The 23,793-nt window shown below is 48.5% G+C and overlaps 2 protein-coding genes and 1 pseudogene across 2 annotated transcripts; 2 read left to right on the top strand and 1 right to left on the bottom strand.

The window, feature by feature from the left end:
- The first annotated feature begins 11,592 nt into the window (after positions 1 to 11,592).
- LOC112875289 lies at positions 11,593 to 14,383 on the top strand (annotated as a pseudogene).
- A 554-nt stretch (positions 14,384 to 14,937) lies between these two features.
- Positions 14,938 to 17,846, top strand: LOC112884212 (WAT1-related protein At5g45370-like). The gene is made up of 6 exons (XM_025949576.1): positions 14,938 to 15,291; positions 15,381 to 15,497; positions 15,578 to 15,869; positions 16,450 to 16,605; positions 16,918 to 17,069; positions 17,297 to 17,846. The coding sequence occupies exons 1-6, from the start codon at positions 15,020 to 15,022 to the stop codon at positions 17,487 to 17,489; spliced, it is 1,182 nt and encodes a 393-aa protein (XP_025805361.1). The 5' UTR covers positions 14,938 to 15,019; the 3' UTR covers positions 17,490 to 17,846.
- A 259-nt stretch (positions 17,847 to 18,105) lies between these two features.
- Positions 18,106 to 20,348, bottom strand: LOC112884202 (9-cis-epoxycarotenoid dioxygenase NCED1, chloroplastic). The gene has a single exon (XM_025949567.1). It carries the CDS (start codon positions 20,216 to 20,218, stop codon positions 18,305 to 18,307), a length of 1,914 nt encoding a protein of 637 aa, XP_025805352.1. The 5' UTR covers positions 20,219 to 20,348; the 3' UTR covers positions 18,106 to 18,304.
- Positions 20,349 to 23,793: the final 3,445 nt, after the last annotated feature.

A 23,793-nucleotide genomic window follows, 5' to 3' on the forward strand; every position in this document is an offset into this window, starting at 1 on the left:
CTAATCCCCTCATGATGAGACGCCGATTGAAGCTGCATGATTGGACCCGTCCAATTGGATGACTCGTCCATCTCCCTCGGATCTCCCGCCAGATTAAGCTAAACTACTCCCCTGATTTCCCTCGGGATGAACCGAGGAAGTGTCCTCGCACGTACATGCCGCGGATAGGCGCGCGCGATTGACTTTGGAGGCGGAGGCAGTTAAAAATTAGAGACCACGAGCCTGGAGCGGAGCGGCCCGCCGACGGCGCGCGCGCGCTTGCGGCCGGGGGCCGGGACGAAGCGGAGGAAGCTTCCTGGAAGCGGCGGCGGCACGCAGCAGGTCTCCGGCCTAGTGCCCCGCTCCAATGGCGAGACAGATGGAATCCTATCCTCTGTGCCAATTATTCAGCCAGTCGGGCGCGCGGTCACGAGCCGGCCGGCATTACTCGCCACTAGCCAGGGCCCTCGGGCAGCTGCCGGGCCGCCGGACGGATGCGTGGGCAGGCCAATCAGTGCCCCGATTTCTTTACTGCCGCCTCCACCGGCGATCCATCTGGACGCGCCATATACTAATGCTGCCCGTGGCCGTGGCCGGATCGGTGACGACGACCTCGCCGCGGCGGCTCACTGCCATCCCGGTTCCGTACTCGCCTTCTCGCCTGGCCCGTCGCCCGTCCTGCGCTGTGTCCTGTCCGTTTCAGGACCCGCAAGCTGGCTCACTGGTCACGGCTAGCTCACGCAGGCATCCCTTTTGTCCACTCTTGCATATCATCGTCAAAACTCTGTCGTAGCCTCGTATGGTTGGCCTGTAAAGGTTCTTCTCCCATCGGCCTACGGGCCTACCAGCGTGCACGAAACCTCGGGCGTCCACACGACGAAAGGGAGAGAGGACCGGGGGAGAGATCGGGCCGTCCCAGCAAAGAAAGAGAGAACTTCGTGACTGCTTGAGCCACACGTGGCGGGATGTGCGAACCCCTGGATGACGGCTCACCCAAATCTGTCACGTGAAAATTACAGGTCGAAGGAGCATTGTGCCATGAAGTCAGCCCTTTTCGAGGTGTATTTCCCATCTTGCTGACCTACCAAAATCTTCAGACTGAATCTCAATTTGCAGAGAATAAAATTCCAAAAAATAATGTGCTTAAAATGCTAGAAAGTCAGCATGAAAGAAAAAGGAGAGAAGAAAGGTCACTTGGAGAAATTAAAGAGAAAACCCTAGGTCATGACTTCGGAGCTGGTTCGATCGGGACACGTGGCATGGTATCCCTTCGAGATGATGACATGCACACTTTTGTGTCACACGAAAGTTACATGCTATTACCAAAGTCTATTGTTCTTTCGATGAGATGGGACTTATGCAGGTTTGTATCGTGAGTTGTGACTGTTCTCTTTTTTGTTTAAATCACAAAAAGTCAATATCTGTGTCAGCTATATAATTAATAAGTTGAAAAAGACTATCGGAGAGTTGTTTGGTGGCTGCTAGTGTATCCCATTCTCTACCAACAATTAACTTCTAGAAAACATCTGCAAGTTATTTTTCTCAGCTTTAGAGTGTAAATGTTTCAGTTTTGTCGTGGTAAAACTTATCTATTTTTGATCAATTTCATAATATATATATTATAACACCTATAATAATAAATAAATGCATATTCCTTTGTAGTTTTAATGAAACTAATTTGATGCGGCAGATGTTGGTGCATTTTATTTTTTGGGGTAAACTTGGATGAAGGTAGAGAAGTTCGACTGAAGACAAAACTAACAATTTGGAGTGGAGGGATTATGTGTTTTTGAACTTTCCATGTTTACTTATACATTTTATTTGTAGTTCCTTATAATTAACATTTGTATTGTTCTATGTTATTCATGCATTTAACTATGACTGATGAAACAGGGTAAGGAATAAAACTAAGCAAGAACTTTCTGTGGGCTTCCTTAATTAGGATATTGGGATAGATCACACTTTCTTTGGGATTTGCCTGCTTGGAAGAGTGATGTGATACTAAGAGAGAACATCTCCTCTCTAGTTTAATATGAAGTGGTTCTGCAACTGATGACATGGTATTTTGTCGTGTCATCTAGTAGCCGTAGTTGATTTTAGTGGCATTGACACTGCAATGCTCATTAAATAAAAATGCAAAATTCAAGGGGCAGGTCAGTCAACGCGCAAGAGGTTAGGCCTCCATCGAGGACGCATCATCTATATGTAAACAACGTGTTGACCCCAACATAGATAGTTTCTTGCGGGGTTCTTGTTTCTGACGAGACCAGGTGATGAGTTCTCGTTTCTCTGAATGATCGCCGGCTGCGTGCAAGTAACGTGGCCTCTCCAATGCAATTCTCTGACCATATTTAATTCCATTCGATCTACCAGCTAGATCGATTGCTCTTCTTCAGATGCATGCATGTATGCCCATCATCCATGCTGCCGTCATGGATAATACAAGTGTATTATATATGCGTAGATATATATTGGTTGGCTTTCTTGTCTGCATAATTAAATAGCTATAATCTGTACATACCCACGTTTGGTTTTTGATTCAGCAAGAAAAGTCCACAGGATTACATCTATATATATGCACTACAAAAATTGTTCATTATCGTGGCTTCCTTTTCTTAAAAGATATGTGTTGCGTCGTACTTAGAGCATCTCTAGCAGATCACTTAAAACATATCACTATTAGGGATTTAAAAAGGTTGATGAATTATGTGCGATGTTGACGTAATGTTTTGAGTTACTTGAATATCAAATGAATGATTCATAGTGTTGATGTACAAGTTTGGAGAGAAATAAAAAAGAAAGGATTATTAGAGATGAGCTATTGGGTAACTATGAAAACAACTTTTTTTTCCCTAGTTGTGAAACTAGTATTGGGGTAGCTTATTAGCGGTGTATTACTGATTAATCGCTAGAGATGCTCTTACATCTCCTTCGTATTGATATTAGAAAAAATAAATGTCAACGGGTCCTCATGCATGCATGCATGCATGGGCGACTTCTGCAGCGCAGTCCGGCAAGTGCTCGCCTGTGCTTCGCTTTCCGTGACCGTGAGACGAGATTTATTTCCACATGTTTTTATATTTCGCAGGTGGCGGAGAATACGCAAGCATGCTCTCATTATATGGGTCTTTTATGCATGCACCCATCAAGTCAAAAGTCAAACTGTTTTTTCCTGATCTCAACTTAGTTTTCTTTTCGGTGGAGTCTTGAGATGATTGATTTAAATGCAGCTCGCTGGGTCAACTCCAGTGGCGCAACCGTGGCAGCCCGCTGGGTGATGAATGCCAAGGCGCGCCTTTTTCCCTTAGCTTTGAAAATGGTGGCCTTTGAGAAAGTCAGAGGCCATGACTGTACAATGAATCTCTCCTTAGAAAAATGACAAATCTGGAACCAGCGTTTTCTTGCATACGATAAGTACGTACCCTTTATTGTCCACTTATATAAATACGATATCAGTCAACTGCTCCACCGTTCCTTTTTTTTTTCTGGCACGACCTTTGTACAGTGTTCTCAGAAGAGAACTGTCCTGATAGAACATGGCATATGCTAATAATGCAGACTTTTTTAAGCGAGAAATAAGTTGTTTATGACAAGAATAATTGATTGTTAAGAATAATTGACGGGCAGTTTGACTTCAAAATTCGGGAGTGTTCATTCAATGGGATACAGTTAGTTTGACGAGAAGCAGGACAGGTGGCAACTATGATCCATGTGCTTCCATCAGCTTCATAAAACCCCACGACACGCACTGCCCAGCTGAGCCAGCTCAATTATTTGTTTATAATAGTACGGACCCTCAGTTTTAACTACTGTTGCGGTACTATGTATGATAGGAGTATTAAAATTCATCTGGAAAGTCAACCTAGATCGAACCACGGGAAGATCAATTTTTTTACAGAGAAAAATTCCATTTTTTCAGACAGGATAACAACCTTCGTTGGTGACACACTGAAACGCGACCCGGTCACGTTCAGGGACAGCCCAGGCCCAGTCGGGCAGGTCTGCAGAGCCCCAGCCCAGGTCGCTGGGCCTAGGGTTAAATTACGGCCCAAGAACTCTAGTATGTCCTTTTTGCTCGAGCAGCGAAATCCGGCGCGGGCATTCACAATCTCATCGGCGGCGCTCGCATCGCACGTACGAAACACACGGCCAGACTCTGTTACAACTCGCATGCATACTCTGTCAAAAGCATACCATACCGCGTGCGCAAGAGAGATCGACCCTGTTCATAACCGGTTCCCGGAAGCGGTGAGCAACGCGCGGCAAGCGCGCTTAGCCATCCTTCAAAGTTTGATGAAAGATTCGATTCAACGATGTCGCTTCCTACCTGTTGTGTGTGGCTCAGTGGCTGTGTTCTTGGCTTCTTGCTGCTTGGTTCCCTTCAGGTTCCGGCTTACTACTACTACTACTGGTGCCTGGTGTTTCCCTTCTGGTTCTCTGGCTTCCTGTTTGATAACTGCTGGTGCTTGGTTGTGTTGCCCTTAAGGGGGGCTCTCTCTGACTTCACTGTGTTTACTACTCTGGTGCTTTTGGTGCCTTAAGGCTCTCTGGCTTTACCGTGTGTGTTACTACTGGTGCTTGGCTTTCCTGCTACTTGGTTCGGATTCTGATGAAAAAACAAAGCACACGACACGATGTGCTTAGCTTTTTTTTGGTGCTTTGGTCCACGGCGGCACGGACCAGCTCGTATCGGCTCCCCCAGCACAGGAGTGATATTCAGAGTGAGAGCGAGAGAGAGCCCAAGGAAGCAGCCCGACTAGCCCAGCCAACTGAGGATCAACGAAGAAGCCCAGCCCAGCCAACTATACTAAACGCTCTACACTGACTCAACTCAAAATGGACTTTTTTCAAAAAAAGACTAAAAAAATAAAATTCGAAAAAGGGGTGCCGAATCGGAAAATTTGGGAAAATGGGATCCTCCCGCCCGACCTGCCGCCCATCCAATGGGCGGGAGGTTCCAAAACTTTTTGTAGGCCCCTCCCGAGGGCCTCTTCGCGAATAAGAAATTTTGAGATTCCCTCCTTATTTTTGCTTTTTTATTTTGGTTTATTATTTTTGATTTTTTATTTTGGTTTATTTTTGATTTTTTGATTTTGGTTTATTTTTGGTTTTTGATGGTTATGGTTTTTGATGGTTTTTTTAATTTTGGTTTATTTTTGGTCTGTTACAAATATTACAAATACACATAATGGTCTGTTAAAATTACAAATACACATCCAGGTCCAATACAAACTCAACGCGGCAAATATTACACACGAGCAAACAACGTTCAAATAAAATTACAACTAAACGATGCATGATGTCGTAGTAGCACTCGATCGTCGACGTCTCCCACTCCTTGATGCAACCGGAAGTCTTCCATCTGTAGCATCACCTGTAGGACCAGCTTCAGCAGAACTGGGCCCAGCATCATTGTTTGGACAATATTTATACGTGTGTCCACTCTGATTACATGCACTGCAACGCTGTATCCTCGAACGGAGCTCTGACTCATCCATGTCATTACGAATACGCCGTGTCTGACGGCGTCCTCTTTTAACCCGAGCTGTTCTCGGGTCTGGATTATATATCACAGGATTCGCTGTCTCAGTGAACGATCCAACCATACGAAACCCATAGATCTCATACTGCCAGGTGCTGGCAGTTGTCTCCTTTCTAAAGTAATGGGAAACATATATATCGACAGGATGTCGAATATCCGCACAAGCAGCCATTACACGAGAACAAGGTATGTGCAGCAACTTTGGCCTCATGCATGAGCAACAACAAGTTCCATCAAATTTGAGGATGCACTCCTTTACAGGAGTTTGACGTCTCATGCCACGTCGTGCTCTGTCTTTGGGAGCTACCTCAAACTTGAGCTCCTGTTTACCACATTGCCGTACGTGGTGTAGCTGGACGCTAGCTGCCTTCTTGGTCATATATTCTGTCATTATTTTCCCAAAATATCTGTCAGGATCTTGCATATATGCCTGATTTCTAGTGAACCGATCTCTAAAGTAATCGGTACACGTGCGGACGATAAATTCCACAATTGTAACCAGTGGAAGCCCATGAACACCTTGCAGCACCCAATTGTAAATCTCGGCGAAGTTGGTGATCAATATGCCGTACCTTGCACCATTGGTATCGTAAAGCAACGTCCACTTCTGTGACGCCCGGAAAATTTATCAAATCAAACTACGCGCTAAAGTCTTTCGATAAAAACCTAATCGTCGTCAAAGCCCACCCAAACCCTAGCCCTAACCCTCTCCGTCTTCCCCCGCCACCCTGACAACCGACACGAACTTGACCGCCGTCCCGTTCCGCACCGCTCGGTGGCCTGTCGCCCACGCGTGACCAACCGCCGCGATCGGCGCCGACTCGATTTCCCCCCCTCTTTTCTCCTCGCGCAGCGTGCGAACGCCGCGCGCGCGTGGCCGACCGGCCGCGGGCGCCGCCGCGAATGTTGCCGGCACGCGTCGCTTTTCCTTCTCGCTTTCTCTTTTCCTCCTACCATTTCTTCTTTTCTTTTTCTCCTCCTCTTTTCCATTTTTCTCCTATTTTCTTTTCCTCTTCTTTTCCTTTCCTCCCTTTTCTTTTCAACCCTTTTTCCTTCCTTTTCTTTCTTTCTTCTCCCCTTCCTCCCTTCTTTCTCCCTCCTTCCTTTTCTCCTTGCCGCGCGCCTGAGCACCGCTCAGCCGTGCGCCGGCCCTGTGCGCCGCGCGCGAGCCCTGCCCGGCCTTCCCCCCCCCCCCCCGCGACGCGCACGCGCAGCGCGTGGCCGCGCGCCGCGCCGTGCCGGCCGCCGCTCGTGCCCCCGCTCTGGCCCGCGCCTCGCCGCGCCGTGCGCGCACGCGCGCGCCCGATCCCGCGCGTGCCGCGCCGCCCGCCGCTGGCGCTCCGCCCCGCCGCGCGCGCCACCACTGTGCCGGCACAGCGCTCCCCCACATGCGACGCCTCGGCCCTCGCCACCACGTCACGACGGCCGCGAGCGGCCAAGCGCCATTAATGGCCGCCCGCGGAGCCGCCGGCCAAACCCCCCTTCCACCGCCTTCCCCAGCCTATAAATCGGCCCCCGCGCAGCCCGACCCCCCCCCCACGGCCTCCACCACCACACGGCCTTCCCCCCCCCCAAGCCGCAGCGCCGCCGCCGCCCACAGCCCTGCCGCCGCCCGCTGCCCGCCATCGTCCGGCCTCCACACGCCGCCCCGGCCCGAGGTGAGGCCGGGAACCGATTCCCCTCGCTCTCCCCTCCCTTTTCCCCCACCCCCGGGCCGCCACCGAGCCCCGAGCCGCCGGATTTGACCGCCGCCGGCGCCCCCACCCCTCTCTTCTGTTCTGTGCGGGGGAAAGGAAGGAGAAGGGCAATTTTGCCCAAAGACCCCCCCTCTCCCTCTATTTCCTATAAAACCTTTCTCCCCTCCCATTTATTTCCTTTTTGCAGAAGAAACCCTGCTCCTTCTATTAATACCGAACCCCTCCATAAACCTAAATATGACCGACACCCTTTAGCATGCCCTGAGTATTTCTAGGAATCGCAAATAGGTCCTTACTCCTTCCGGATAATCATGAACAAGCCCCTGGACCCCTGTTTAACCCTGAAACCCCCTTTAACTCATCATTTTATGCGCCAAACGATCTCCGATCGACCCGAAACTTTACCACACCCTTTCTAGTATAGTTCTAACCATGCCATTAAGAAACCACCCAAAAATATTACCCCCATCTCCGTAACTAAATTATTTCCGATATAAGCTCAACGATGAAAGCTTTTAATTCTTTCGCTTGATGGCGTGTTTGTTTGTTTGCGTCGTAGGACACGGAGTGAACGAGGAAGGTCCCGACTGTGACCAAGCGAACGAGGACCAGTTCTGCGACCCCGAGCCCGAGGGACAATACTTCGATCAGGACCTCCCGCAAGGGTTTGATGATGGCAAGTTCAATCCCGCCATTTGATGCATGTTTCTGCCCTAGTTTTTTTTATAAACATAACCCAGTGGCCTATTTTATGAAATTGCATGTGTTTTGTTTGCTGAAAGCATGGTAGGATAGCCACCCCTTGATTTGTGATAACCATTCCTCGACCACCTGGTTCTACAAAGAAAATATGTGCGTGTGTGGGAAGGATAAAATGTGGTTTTGAAAAACGAGTTAGACGGGATGGATGGCATTTCTATGTGATTTGCTGTTGGTGTGCTCGTACCTGTGTGGTTGAGCAAGGAAGGGAGATATCCATCCTGTCACCCCTAAGGACCGAGTTGATGTGTCATCTCATCTAGCTTCCTGTCGTGCAAACCACTTGACCGTTGTATGGGCAACGGCTGAGCATAAATCCGACTAGTAGTCTGATAGCCACCAGGAGCGTTGAGAGCAACGGGCGATCAGGGAGAAGAGATAAGCTCTGTGTGACTTATACCCTGGTTAAACCTCGGAGATAGGTCGAATGACCCCTTGATGAATCCCGTGGTGGTTAGTCAGGTCCAGCTAAGGTGGGTAATGGCTTTGTTGGGATCTGCACCGACACTAAGGTGATCGTGCTGTGGTACCCCACCTGTGGGTAAAGTTGCACACCTCTGCAGAGTTAAAATCTATTTGAATAGCCGTGCCCAAGGTATTGGGCAAGTTATGGTGTGGTCATATAACTAGTGTTTCTCTCTGGGAATGATTGGACTGGTGTGGGTTGTTTGGAAAGCGTCCGGCAGTCATGCCGTGTGCTACAGCGGATGGGGAGTCCGGTAGCAGCTTAAAACCTGGATCCTGTGTGGATCAACACCATGTGCTTCTTGATACTTGAAAACTTGTTTGAAAAATTATTTTAAACGAACCTTTGCATGGAACTGAGTTTTCCGTAAATAAACCCTAACCTTGTCCTTGAACTGTCCTGTGCATCGATCTCTGATATACCCTCCCCCCCCGTGGGTGTGGTTGGACTTGCTGAGTACATTTGTACTCACCCCATTCTTACTTCTTATAGCAGAAGATCCGGACTACAACCCAGAAGACGTCGAGTAGGGTTTCGTCCTGCATCCAGTCTTGCCTGTGGTTAGGGCCACCGCCGGAGTTCCGCATGGCGCAAGACTCTGATGACTCACTTTTCGTAGCCAGTGTAGTAGTGTGGGTTTTAGTTGTAATCCTCGCGATAGTGGCGCATCACTGCCCATTACCGCGTAGAGTTGTATGGTAATGTACCATCTGATGTAATAAAAGTGTTATCAGCCTCCTGGGACTGATAAAGTAACACTTTTAAGTCTTCCCTGATGGGGGGACGCTTCAAATTCTCCTTCAGTTCATTCTCAATCCATTCAGAAAAGGTTTTCACCGCTGACCTAAACCTTCTACGAGTACGTGCAGTATCTGTTGGCAAAGGACACAAAGCCTCTGTTTCCAGTTCTGGTTTTTGCTGCGTCCTCGCTTCTTTTCTTCCCGGTCAGTTCATCAAGTTTCTGCCACTGCTTGTTAAATTTTTATTAATTTTTTTCCTTACATAGCCTCTTGAACATATCCATAAGGTGCTTGTTCTTGAATTGCCTGAAAAAGTTTGCACCGATGTGTCTCATGCACCATCTACTGCGAACATCACGCCACTTGGGCGGCTATCCGGTCTCCACACACGCCTAATGCAAATCTAGTATTGCCCTTAGTATGCCAACGCGACGATCATGAATCAGGCAGACATCTTCCCTATCCCAAACGACTGCAAGCTTAACCCGTTCCAGGAACCAGTACCAACTATTTGTGTTCTCACTCTCAATAAAATCAACAGAAAGTAATTGATTGTTTCCATCCATTCCGATAGCTGTCAGAATTTTTAATCTATACTTTCCTATGAGAAATGTCCCATCGATGCACAGGAGAGCCCAGCAGTGTTGGAATACGTTAATGCATGGACCCAAGCTGAAAAAGGCCCGCTGCAATATGAAGGGCGGACCTTCTCCTCTGTCTACACTTTTCAGATCATAATAGCTCTTAGCATTTCTCCGACAAAGGACGGCCAGCAATCGAGAAATATTATCATATGCAGCTTCGAACGTCCCAAACCTCATCTCCAACACCTTCTGTTTTGCACTCCACACCTTGCTGTACGAGATGGTATACTTATACTTTTCTTGAATATGCCTGATAATAGACTTTAATTCAAATGACATGTTTTCTACTATCATCCTGTACATCTCATTTGCGATCTATTGCGATGTAAGGTTGCGATGGGTCTTCTGCACGCCCGGCAAATGATAAGTGTGCTGAGTGACAATTGAGCATTCCCAATAATCTTTCCATTTGCCCTTATAGGCGTGCACCCGCCACGGACAGCGCTTCTTCACACATACCACATCGTACTTACGAGATTTGCACTCGACTGTTTTGAACTCTTGCATAAGAGAGAGACCAACACTTAACAATTTCCTTCACCTCATCAATTGAGTGGTACCTCACACCCTGGACAAATTCGTTCTCCTTGCAATCCGAAGGCACGCTGGATCCCTCATCTACGACAACATGACTGAAGTCGCTGCTTACCCATTCTTCATGCATATCTTCATCATCATCAGACGAATCGACATTTATTACTTCATCCAATTCACGTTCTTCGTCTTGCCGCTGTTCAACAATAAAGGGTATGTTCTCCCCCTCATCAGCCACGCATTGAGGTGCTGCGGTGCCACCTGCCTCAATGTTTGGCTTCTCAACTTCTTCATCAATATTTTCATCCCCCGGAGCAGCTTCAATGTTTATCAAAGGGTTCTGGTGCACACTGACAAGAAGTACCAGTAGCCATTGCCAATAACTTGCATTTTGCAGATAAGTTAGCCAGTCCTCGTTGCTTGCAAGTGGCATCAGCTCCCAGATCAAAGCGTGAGTAGTACGATTTATGACGCACTGAACACTCACAGTGTGTGTCTCCTGATTAATCTTTAATTCCCTCATTAACCAGTTGCATAGTGATTCAAATGTCCTCTCATACGGTCTGGTAATTCCTCTGACCGCACAATTGAATTCACTTAAATCTACCCCATTCGGCCCATAAATCACATTTCCTTTTCCGTAATATATACTGAAAATACCCTTCTCGGAAGACATATCTGTCAATCATTAATAAACTAAACTAGTTATACTACATATTAATACAAACGACCTTAAGTTTTAGCGATTCCCAGATTATATTTTTCGAGATTCTAAGCTATTCAAAATATAATTATACTAAAACTATTCAAAACATAACTACCCTAAAAAATATTTCCTAGATTATAGTTATTTTCAAGTAATTATACGACTAGAATGAGAATATACCTCCAAATTGACGTGTGAACGGGACTTCGCCGCTTCCTCTTTTCTCTTTCTCTTCTCCTTTTTTTTCTGGTTTTTGCTGAATAAAATAAAAATTTAAGGGTAGGTGGGGGCTTATATAGCCGGGGGGCGACCTCCCGCCCGTTGGATGGGCGGGACGTCCCCGCGGCCGCGTCAGGGACCTTTTCGCGAATAAAAGGCCATCGGGTATAAGTTTTGGAACCTTCCGCCCGCTGGTTGTGCGGGAGGTCCCCATCGGCACCCTTTTTCAAATTTTATTTTTTTAAACTCTTTTTTTTAAAAACCTCCTCAAAACGACGAACGGAGGCGTGGGGGAGATCGGCGGGGATGGCGGCCGGGGAGCGGGACGGCGAGGGTAGGCGGGCGCACGCGGCCATGGTGGGCTCGCAGCTCATCAACGCCGGTTACCACGTGGTGGCGAAGTTGGCGCTCAACGTCGGCGTCAACCGCGTCGTCTTCTGCGTCTTCCGCGACCTCCTCGCCCTCGCCGTCCTCGCGCCCCTCGCCTTCTTCCAACACCGCGGCTCGCACGCCAAGGCGCTGCCACCTATCACCTTCAGGCTCCTGGTCTCCTTCTTCGTCCTCGGCCTCACAGGGTAAGCCCACTCATCACTCTGGGCCTGACGCAATGCTCACGGATCTGCGTGGTTGGTCTGCAGCATCTTTGCCAACCGGCTGCTGTTCTTGCTTGGCCTCAGCTACACCAACCCCACCTACGCCGCCGCCATTCAGCCCTCCATTCCTGTCTTCACCTTCATCTTAGCCGTCATCATGGGGTCAGTCTCTCGCTCAGTCATGGCAATTGGCACTGCCGCACCGCACTCAAGTTCATTTTGTTATTAATTCAAAAGAAAAAAAAACATTTTCAGGACTGAAACTGTGAGCTTGGGCTCCATTGAGGGCCGCGCCAAGATTGGTGGCACAGTAGTCTGTGTGCTCGGTGCTGTCCTCATGGTGCTTTACAGAGGACCGGCGCTGTTTGGTAGCGGCGAGCTTGAGCTTGATAGTCAGGGTGTCATGCCTGCTGTGTCACAGCTTGAGCCAGCCGGTTCATTCGGGCTGCAAAAGTGGCATATTGGAGTGCTGTGCTTGATAGGGAACTGTCTCTGTATGGCTACTTACTTCGCTTTGCAGGTATTCATTATTTGTTGGCTGTCAACCCACTGTTTCCTTATGCACTTTTGTGGTGTATTTCGATTGATACACTTGCTTGCTTATATAAAGAAAAAATAAAAAAGGAGATAGATACGTTTGGAAGCACGCAAAGCTTCTGTAAACTATTTCATTTCAGTAACTTGAGAGAACGCATGCCTATAAGTGATGTTGGCAACATTTTGGTTCGATCAACATTCTATTCCCTGTTTGGATGAGAGGGTTCTATCTTGGAAATTTTAGGATTCAGTTCAAATCTGAATTAAATGCTAAGGATCTACTAGATCCAAAAAGCAAGCTCCCCTACCCACACAGCCTACAGTCTCTAAGCCTCTTTTAAATAGCACATAATAAAACATGGCTTGGCTTTACTTGTCTCATACAAAGGTCTATATGTTGCTCGGTCAACTGCCATCACAACATTTAGATTGGATTTTGTCTGAGCATCAGAGAACAGTCAGAGATTCATTGTTATGGGCTCTGCTGTAAAGATGAAGATTAGTCTTTATACAGGAAATAATCTGTTCGACATTCTTCGATTAACATTGTATGTTGTATGATTGTATCTGAATTCAAGTTTGAAATGTTGCCTTTTAGTGTACTGAAACCTATGCTAATATGTAAATGTGCTAGAATTCCTTCTGCAGAATGTTTCCGTATCTTTTATAATTACCCTATTCACTTTTGTACTGATGCTATTTCAGGCCCCGATTTTGGTGAAGTATCCTTCGAGTTTGTCACTGACAGCATACTCATAACTTTTTGGAGCTATCCCGATGGTCATTTCTGGAGCTCTTGCAACAAATGATAAAGATGACTGGTCTTTGACCCAATCGGAGTTTGCTGCTGTGGTATACGCTGTAAGATCTGCATTAAATTTACTGTTACCATATGTGTTTACCATTTTCTCGTATTTCTGCAATTGGCATGGCCACACTCTTACATCATTACATGCATGGCATCATATGCATTCAGGGAAAAAAATGCATACGAGAACTTTCTGTTACTGCTGATGCAGTGCATTGAATTGCATCCATAATGGGACCATCGACCAAGATTCTGCATCCTAGTTGTGAAACAAAGACACTGATTGCCCTTTGCACTAATCTTTGTTGGACAAGAACAAAAGTTGATAGATATAATGTTTCCTGCAGACACTCATTTTTCTCTCCCTTGTTCTAGGGTGTTATTTCGTCTGCTCTCAACAATTGCCTATTAACATGGTCCAACAAACTTCTGGGCCCTGCTATGGTGGCACTGTATATCCCTCTTCAACCAGTTCTGTTGGCCTTACTGTCGATGCTTTTACTGGGAAGCTCAATTTACCTGGGAAGGTGTGAATAAGTTTGCTAGTCATTCCACTACTTATTAATTAACCTTTTCTTTTATTATATATATCTTCTCTAGCAATTATTGTGTTAAGTCTCTGAATTCTGAATTATAATCTGCCACGTCTGTTTTCAGTATTATTGGCGGGTTTCTTATCATCTCTGGTTTATATCTTGTCACCTGGGCCCGACATAGAGAAAACCTAACCGTCATTGGACCATCTTATACAAAATGCACATTGCGTGACAGTGATTTTCAAGCTGCAAGGAGTGGAAACTTGGTCTCCAAGTCCTTTATATCTCTTTCTAGGCCTTGGAATGTACCATCTTGAGAAGTTGGTGGTCTCTGGTCTGAATCTATCCTGCATCTTCTTCCTTCTGGTTGGTATCCCTCTTACCGATAATAGATAGATACAGAAATATGCATTACAAAGAGTGAACTGTTGAAGAGTATTTGTAGGGTTGTCTAAATGATGTTGTCTGTCTTCCGTTACAAGAGACCTGACAAGCGTTTATGTCCATTGTTTTTTCTGAGACTGACAACAGTGGTTGTTGGATGGATCATGGATGATCCTTGCACCAGATGCAAAGTCGGCTCCACCGGCTAAGTGAAAGCAATAGTATGTATCTGTTAAATTCTTAACATATAGGAGATTTTGTGCGCTATCTGCAAATTTTCTAATTAAGAACATGTGTGCTATGCATAAAAGAAATTCTTGGACCAATTATTGGCAATTACAAAATGGGAGGCAGATTACTTTGTGGGATATCCTTCTATTTGTAAGCAGGACACTTGACGGGAATGACAGCCTTTTTTTTTTTGGACCGAACTGGCACAAGAGCTGCCAATTAGGAATAACAGCTATGATCTGATTGTATAAAAATATATATTTCAAGTTCTAGCTACTAATTTAAATGGGCGTTATGTGTTACACAAAAATTCGTTGAAGTAGACGCAGAAATTCAGCAAGTTTTCTCACAAAAAAAAAGTTCATGAGATGACCTGACCCTTGTCCGTGCGAAAAAGCATACGCCCACACAGTAGCGCAGCCCAACGGACAGGCGTCAGCCCGAAAATTTAGAAAGTCAACGGCCCGCTCCGATATATTCTTTTTTTTTGAGATTCGCTCCGATATATTCTTAGCCCACTGGACCAACGAAAAAGAGCAGCCCAACAGGAGCCAGGCACACCTACACACTAGAAAGAAAGTGAACGGCAACGGCGACCGGCCGACCGCCCACCCGAGGCGGAGGGAGATCGGGATCGGCGGGGGATGGCGGCGCGGGAGCGGGACGGCGAGGGGAGGCGGGCGCACGCGACCATGGTGGGCGTGCAGCTCGTCTATGCCGGGTACCACGTCATCGCCAAGCAGGCGCTCAACGTCGGGGTCAATCGCGTCGTCTTCTGCGTCTTCCGGGACCTCCTCGCGCTCTCGGTCCTCGCGCCGCTCGCCTTCTTCCAACACCGCGGCTCGCCCGCGCAGGCGCGGCCGCCGCCTCTCACCTGGCGCCTCGTCGGCTCCTGCTTCCTTCTCGGGCTCACTGGGTAATCCCTCAACTAACTGAATGTCGGATACAGCAAATGGGTACTAATCAGCAATGCTGACTGCTTTGCCTCCTGTGTTTGGTCTGCAGCGTCTTTGGCAACCAGCTGCTGTTCTTGCTTGGCCTCAGCTACACCAACCCCACCTACGCCGCCGCCATTCAGCCGTCCATTCCCGTCTTCACCTTCATCTTGGCCCTCATCATGGGGTTGGTCTCTCAGCAGCGACACTCCACGCAAATTCACATTCCTACTTGCTATTGAACTTAAAACATCCCTCGTGTTTCAGGACTGAAACGGTGAGCTTGGTCTCGAATGAGGGCCGAGCCAAGATCGGTGGCACAATCGTTTGTGTGCTGGGTGCGGTTCTCATGGTGCTGTACCGAGGCCCAGCTGTGTTCGGTAGCAGCGAGCTTGAGCTTGATGTTCATAGTCATGGTGTCCTAGCTGACATGTCACAGCCTGAGCCTGCGGGATCGCTAGCGTCTGTGTTCATGACATTTGGGCTGGAAAAGTGGCACATTGGAGTTTTGTGCCTGATAGGGAACTGTCTCTGTATGGCTACTTATCTTGCTTTGCAGGTATTTGTGATTTTCAGGCTGCTGAGATACCTGCTTGCTAACAATTGAGATGCTTGGTACTTTAAATCTTTAATTTCCGATCGAACATTGGTGCAGTGCTGGTTCTGCATGCCTCTGAGTTATATCAGTAATTGAAGAGGAAGAATTATATGGTATCAAGTCTACTGAGTACTGAGAGCATTATAGTTCAATATACGTTTTAGTCTTAATAGCTTGCTGCTACCTTTCCCTGCTTCTGACACTCTTGCAGTAGCACTGATTCAGAGATTCACAGTACACCCTACATGCTGTATAGTCCGGTCATCAGAGATTTATAACATTCAATATTGAATTTGGTCTGAGATTTAGATAGCTATAGATGATTGTCATGGGCAGAGCAAATCATACCTTACTGTAGCGATTCGATTTAGTCTTTACACAAGGATATAATCTATCTGACATTCTTGGATTAAGCCACATACTTGCATTTGGCATCGCCTTTTGTATCTTGCCTTTCACTTTTTCAGTACATTTAGATTTGTTTCATAGAAAGCTCTCTTATTTATTATTCTTATACCACATTCATGTGTTGACATTTCAGGCTCCAATTTTGGTGAAGTATCCTTCAAGTCTGTCACTGACTGCATACTCGTACTTTTTTGGAGCTGTTTTAATGGTCATGTCAGGAGTTTTTGCAACAAATGACAAAGGCGATTGGAGTTTGACTCAATCTGAGTTTGCTGCTGTTGTATATGCTGTAAGCCTTCAATTATTTAATGTCCTTATATGTTCCTAGTGTGTCATTTTGCATGTCACACTCTTACACCATTACATAGATAAGCTATCATATTCATGTGATGACTTATATGCTAGTACTTGGTACTGATGCAGTGAAATAGGATCCTGTGTATGTGACAGAGAATTTGAGATTCTGCATCCATGCTGCTTGTTTGTATGGAGGAGACTGTGGTTGCAGTTTGAATTAGTCTATATGTAGGCCATAAATTAAGCAGTTGATGCATTCCAACACTTCTGCTACTCATTCTCCACATTTCTTCCCTTATTCTAGGGAGTCATGGCATCTGCTCTTAATTATGTTCTATTGACATGGTCCAACAAAATTCTGGGCCCTTCTATGGTGGCACTTTATAACCCTCTTCAGCCAGTGGTCTCTGCTATATTGTCTATGATTTTCCTGGGAAGCCCAATTTACCTTGGAAGGTAACACTGACGTTATCACTTGCTGTACTTTTTCCTTGCTTTACCTTTCCTTTCTTTTGTGTGTGAATAATACTGTTCCAGAGTATCAGCTTATGTAGTACCATAATTCTCTTGCATATTGTTGTCCTACTCACAACCTAACATCACTGAACTGTCTACTAGCAATTCATATTTCTCATTTCTTTTGATCTGAACTCTGATGTATGATCTGCACTGTTTGTTTGCAGTATTATTGGAGGGCTTCTAATCATCTCTGGCTTATACCTTGTGACATGGGCACGGCACAGAGAAAAGTTGAGTGGCATTGGAGTATCTTATGTAAAATGTGCATCAGAGTTGCTCGACGGTCCTTCTCATGTTACAAAGAATGTGCCGTCTATATCTCTTTCTAGGCTGTGGGATGTGCCACATGAATCTTGAGAATCTGGAGGTCGAGCTTGATCTAACTTCTTTTAGGTACCCCCTCCTTACTGAAACTCTGGGTACAGAAAGTACACATAAGAAATTGTGAAATGCTGCAGAAAATAATCTTGATGACAGTTAGATTTATCTTGTAAAACTGTAGTGTGCCCTTCCGGGAGCTGTTAGGTTAGTCGCAAGAGAGATATAATAGGTTAGGTTTATGTTCAATGGTTTCGTGAGACTTTAACTCTGATGTTGTTGAATGAATGATCCTGTTAATCTCTACATACATCTACATTTGTAGCTACACTCTCTGCATATATGCAAAGAGCAGAAATTGCACTGTGTATCTGCAAGTGCCTGCAGTTCGTCTGATCATATCGTTCACAATTTGCGCCATGTGTCGCGCTAAACTCTCAGTTATGGAAATGGCATTTTTTTTGGCTGTCTCGGGCTCTTGGCACGTTTTACATGTGCGTGAGCTTCGATTCAGCAATTTCCCCGCCAATATCATGACGGCGCAATTTCCCCTTGAGAGCCGGACGCGTCGGTTGAGTCGCCCTTGGTCCCACCCAACTGATGGGGACGCGTGCAGTGTTGACAATATCATTCGTGATGGATCCAATGAACATTGTACACCAGTAAAACTCGTTAAAATCTTTGCGTTTCCATATCAACTCTAAACCCTTGTATGGGTTCTGCTACATTTACAATACAACAATTCGTACACTCGAATGCTATACGAGACCTACAGTTTTGTTCATACTATGACCTAGTATTCAGTATTCAGTTTGTGCGTACTCTCTTGGAATCCTGCTCGCATGGTGCTCTGATCATTGCTGCTGCGCCTGGAGCTCGGCCTTCGTGACAAAGAGGCCGTGGAAGCCGTAGGGGACGCGGGCGGGCAGCTGCACCTCGGCGACGATGTCCAGCTGCGGCGACCGCGCGTCCATCACCACGAACCGGTTCTCGCCGGTGTGCTCGTTGTGGACGTAGCACACCACGTACCCGTCGTCCTCGTTGCCGTCCCCCTCCACGTCGTCGGGGACGAAGAAGGGCTCCCCGGCGAAGCAGCCGGCCCCGAAGTCCCGCCGCGCCACGGTGCAGTCGCCCGTGCCGGCGCGGTCGAAGTCCAGCTTGGCCACGCCGCCGATCTTGGGCATGGGGTCGCCGATGCCGAGGTACCCGTACCGGTTGCGCCGGCCGAGGTAGCCCGGGTGGATCACGCCGAAGTCGAGGTTCCCCGCCGAGAGCGGGGCGCGAGACACCGCGCCGGTGTGGAGGTTGACGCGCACCTTCTCGACGCAGGCGTGCGCGAGCTCCATGCGCTCCAGCGCGTGCTCCACGGACAGGATGTTGGGCGCCACCAGCACCAGCTCCTCGCCGTCGGCCTCCTCCCACGCGTTCAGCGTGTGGATGATGTTGAACCCCGGCACCTCAAACCAGCGCATCTCCGACTCGTCCGTGGCGTACTTGGGGAGCACGCCGATCCGGGGCACCTTGCCGGAGTCGGCCCCGACGGGCGCGCCGCCGGCTACCATGCCCATGGGCTGCATCACGATCTGGATATCCGGGAAGATGGCGTACCGCTCGGTGACGGCGAAGTCGTGCAGGAACGACGGCTGCTGCACGGAGAAGATGGGCACGTCGGGGCCCTTGTTCCCGGCCGGGTCGAACCGGAAGTAGGTGACGAACGGCGGCACGGGGCCGTAGCGGAACGCGAAGACCTCGCCGGTGACGGGGTCTTTCTTGGGGTGCGCGGTCATGCCCATGAAGAGGCGGCCGCCGAAGTCGCACCGGCCGTGCGTGGTCACCTCGCCGGTGGCCGGGTCGACGCGCACGGTGTACGGCAGGTCGGACTCGCCGAGCGCGTAGAGGCGCCCGCCGAAGAAGGCGAGGCTGGTGTTGGCGAGCCCCACGCCCTCGGCCGGGTTCATCTGCCCCGTTAGCACCCTGGCCGCCACGACGGCGCCGCGCGCCAGCCCGCCCAAGCCGTGGAAGCCGGAGAAGACGTTCGGCATGACGGGCGCGCCGGCGTCGCGCTCCACGAGGTACTTGTACGTCTGCACGTACCGCGAGCACAGGATGGGGTCGGACAACGGCGACTCCGCCGTCGGGAGGAGCAGCGAGTGTAGCATGCCGTCGCCGTCGAAGAGGTGGTGCGGGCCGCGCGGGAGGTGCTGCGGGTTGGGCCCGTTGCGGATGTAGGCCCCTCCGGCGAGGCAGCGCGGGATGGCGCCGCGCACGACGGGGCAGGGCGTGGGCGGCAGCTCGTCCACGGGTGCGAAGTTGGCCGACAGCACGTTCCGCGGGTCCACCGACGGCCGCAGCGCCGGCGGGTCGACGAACGTGTTGATCGCCTCCTCCAGCGCGCTGCAGAACGCCATCGGCAGGGACGCGGCCGCCGGGGCAGGTCGGCGGCGAGGCTGAGCTCGAGCCTGGCTCGGCGCCCTTGTTCGTGTACTTGCAGTGCCAATTCTTGATGTGTTAGTCTTGGCCGCCGCCACGCGCTCTCCCTTGTCCTGTTGCTCGGCCTGCTTCGGAGCATTGGAGTGAACATTGTCGGTGGCCGGAGGGGAGGTGACGACGGTGGCGGTTGCGGCGGCCGACGGGGTGCTCTTCTTCTTCCTGTAGCTGGAGTTTTGTGCAGCAGCAGAGGCGGCAGGGGAGATGTAGCCAACTCTTCTGGATGATCTTGAAGGATGAGCAGTCATGGAGAGGTTAGAGGTGATCAGTGTTCTCTCCATTCTGTACCCTGCAGATCAAAGTGTGCAAACACGGATCACAGCCAAGGCCTAGTAGGTGGTTGGGTTGCTGTCTAATTAAGGAGAGTAGGGATCTCCTTCCCAAATTTGCGAGCTAGTAGTGGTTTTGCCACTGGCATATAATGTTGCTATTTATAGGCCTAGCACCTGAGGATCCAAGAAGATACGAATCCTAGAACAGGTGGCTGATCCTTGTCATAAAAAATGGCCCTGCAATGAGAACATATTTTTACAGAGATTTTGGAGTATATTTTATCTTTGAAGAGGACATATCACTTTCGTAGGCATGCATGTATTCTGTAATAAAAAATGTAGTTGGCAGATTCAAAATTTTCGTTTTAACTTTGTTACAAGTAGTATCCAAGTAGTATCTCAACATAGCATCCCAGTGTATGATGGATCTATATTAAAACTTTGTGTTGGAGTTATGGGCTCGGTCCATTCATTCTGATCAATGCATTAAAATAATTTAAAGCCCACTATTAAATGCTAGGGAATCAATAGCTTAATTCCGTACCGGGAATTGAGGAGGATCTCAACCGACTTAAAGGTTGGACCTCGTATACACCACTTGTGAAGCCGGTAAGAGGAGGATGGTGAACCCCGCGCGCACGCTCGCTCGCCTCGCCGGTCGCGGCGCGGCGGACGTTTTGCTGTAAAGAGTAGTAAAGGGCATTAAAACAGAGAGTTAATGTTGACAGTGTTCGTTGAACCTGAGGCATAATGAGACCTCTCCCTTCTCCCTCAGCGGTCCTGCACGGGACGCGTGCAATCAGGTTGGGAACGACTACTTCATCTACTTCCCGGCGTGACCGTTCATGGGACTGCACTGCGAACTTCTTCCTGCATCGACATTTGATTAGCATAAAATAATATCTAATAAATAGAAAATCGAATAGTGGATAATCCACGGCGCAACCGGTGCCCCCGGCACTGGTCCCGCCTTGGGGTACTTACTAAACCTATTCTAGTTTAACTCTTTGTTCATGCTTATCAGTAAGAATAACATGAACACATGCACATATCTGTTTCACACATTATCACTCATTTATATCATAAAATTGCTAGTAATATTTGAAATTAAAATATACCGAAAATTACCTAGTTATCTAACACTTTGTAAATTTGATTCTTTCCATAAACAGCTAAGAGACTAGGCGCGCTTCATTCTTTTTATTCAGTTTATCAAAGACTTCAGTCTGGTCATCCTGGAAAAGGGCACATCTGAATTCAGAACCTCCGTGAATTTCCAGGCACAAATCAGCCATAGTACCAAAACAGTTCCGCGATCATGTGTCATTTGCCCAAATGCCAATTTTTGCAATTTGGATGTGGATCGAGGGGGCCCGCTGTCCATATCGGCCCTTGATTGCGTGCACTCCAACGCGGTAGCCCTCCTCGGCCCGATGCCCCACAGCCCAGCCACCACTCATCGCCTTCCTCTGATGCTCCCTGTTTCGTCGCCATCGTCCTCCCGTAGTCCCGTTCCCCTCCATGGATGATGGCCGCCCGCCCTATCTTCTCTCGCCGGATACCAAACATGAAGCACGAGCTCAATACTGTTCCTTCAATTATTGGTTTCCTCTTCACTCTCGCTTGCTGCTTGGATTGTGCCACTAATGTCTCTGTAATTTTTTCCACCGACACGAGACGGAGCCTCACAGTCACAGGCCACAGGAAAAAGTACTAGCCGTTAAGCTGCCGGCAATTCAGAAGCACCTGCTCGGCATCAGCCTCAGTTCGTTCAGATTTTTGTTGGTAGGAATCGTTGCCAATGGACCATGGATGCGTGCAAGCAACACCACCAGTATCGGTAAGAATCCGATGATCCATGCAGCGGCGATCCGGGAAGCAGGAGCCCACACGGCACAACCAAACAAACATGGCGCCGGTAATATCTGTCGCGAACAACTGGCTCCCGCACGAGCGTTGCAGCGCGCAGCGGAGCGAGGCCGGACGGAGGACCACAGGCGCAGCGGTGACGCGACGGGTGGAGCGCACGGCAGCGCCGGGCGACGTCGCCGTCGCCATCCCGTCAAATTCACGCGCCAAACGGATAACTATAACCTACAGCTCGCCCGTGCACCGATCGCCGTTGCGTCCACTCCACCCGATCGGCGCCGCCGTTTACGCGCGCAGATCGACGCAACTTGCAAGCATATCCGGATAATTGGTGGACGCGGTGAAAAAAAGGTAATTTGTGGGTGCGGTGAAAATTAAATCGGTGACCATAAAAAAAAATTGGCGGGGGGAGCCGCAATGGCGTCGGATCTTCACGGCCAGAGGGAGACGAGGGCGGCGGCATCATGGGGTCGACGAGACAGCAACCGCGGCGACGGCGATGCGACAATATCCGTCGCCCTGTGTTGGTGGGTGGGGCGATCGGGATCACCTCACCTGCGCGCCATGAGCGCCGCTCGTTTGCTCGGCTCAAAAATCCCCATGCCACGGTCCCTGTTCACAAATAACCCGCAGGCTTACACTTTCCACAGGCTCGACTTTGCAGGTGGGTGATCACATGAAAAATTGAAAAAAATGCGAGCTCCACCGGTTGGCGTTGCGTGCAGTGGACAGTGGAGCTCCGGATCGGGCCGAGAATTTATTGGTGAACCGTGAGCGGTCAGTCAGCCTCGGCGATGATGATATTTCGGAAGGCAGAAGCAGAATCTGCCGGGAGATGTTTGCTGCTACGAGTTTGGGTTTCAGCAGAATCTTGAGCTGTTTCACATGAAACGGCGACTGTTCGGAAATTTGGAGGAGCGAGCATTCTTCAAAGAATGTCTCACCTTGCTGTGATCTGACACATCTCTTGTACTGATCGATCCAGAGCCTGCTTGAAACACATGAGATTCACAAGAATCAGACAGAGTATCACCTTCAGAAAATGCCCTTACAGAGTAAAGGTTGGCTTGGCTAGTGTCCCGCGTAACATTAGAAGTGATGGGCCCAGAGGCCATGGGAGAAAGATCTGAGCTTGGAGGGGACAGTCCACTCCCCCTGGACCACTAGAAATGCAGGTGAAAATAGAGACCGCAGATTTTCTGGCTGGCGATTCTGCGTTCCTGAGAATTGCTCACAAACTATAATACAAATCGACAAAATTGTGAGGTTCTGATCGCAAGAAAACGAAAGTTACTCGTTCAAGGCTCACTCTACCGGCACTCGTTCGTTCCATAAAAAGTACTGTCTCATCTGCATATCGTAGAATAGATAAACCACCATCGATCAGAAGTGGTACCACTCCATTTATCTGACCATCATCCCTCGCTCCTTTTACGAGGATCGCTAACATGTCAGCAACAATGTTAAAAAAGTAATGGAGATAAAGAATCCTCTTGTCAAAGGCTTTTTTTTTCATTTGGAAAAAAGACCCGACATCATCATTAAACATTAACTGCAATGCTTCCGTCCGAAATCATGAATTCAACCCAAGATATCCACTTAGGTGAAAATTCTTTCATTTGTAGTGTCTACATTAGGAATGGCCATCTTACTTTATCATAAGCTTACTCAAAATCAATCTTCAATGTAACCCCACTTTGCTTCTTCCTATGTAA

The sequence above is a fragment of the Panicum hallii genome, chromosome 1 (assembly GCF_002211085.1).
Source record: "Panicum hallii strain FIL2 chromosome 1, PHallii_v3.1, whole genome shotgun sequence".
Taxonomy (NCBI): domain Eukaryota; kingdom Viridiplantae; phylum Streptophyta; class Magnoliopsida; order Poales; family Poaceae; genus Panicum; species Panicum hallii.

Excerpts from the sequence above, each read along its gene's own strand:
- LOC112884202 (XM_025949567.1), bottom strand. The coding sequence starts at position 20,218 with ATGGAGAGAACACTGATCACCTCTAACCTCTCCATGACTGCTCATCCT.
- LOC112884212 (XM_025949576.1), top strand. The coding sequence starts at position 15,020 with ATGGCGGCGCGGGAGCGGGACGGCGAGGGGAGGCGGGCGCACGCGACC. Across the intron at positions 15,498-15,577 it reads ATCTTGGCCCTCATCATGGG|GACTGAAACGGTGAGCTTGG; the intron begins GTTGGTCTCTCA and ends CTCGTGTTTCAG. Across the intron at positions 17,070-17,296 it reads AGCCCAATTTACCTTGGAAG|TATTATTGGAGGGCTTCTAA; the intron begins GTAACACTGACG and ends GTTTGTTTGCAG.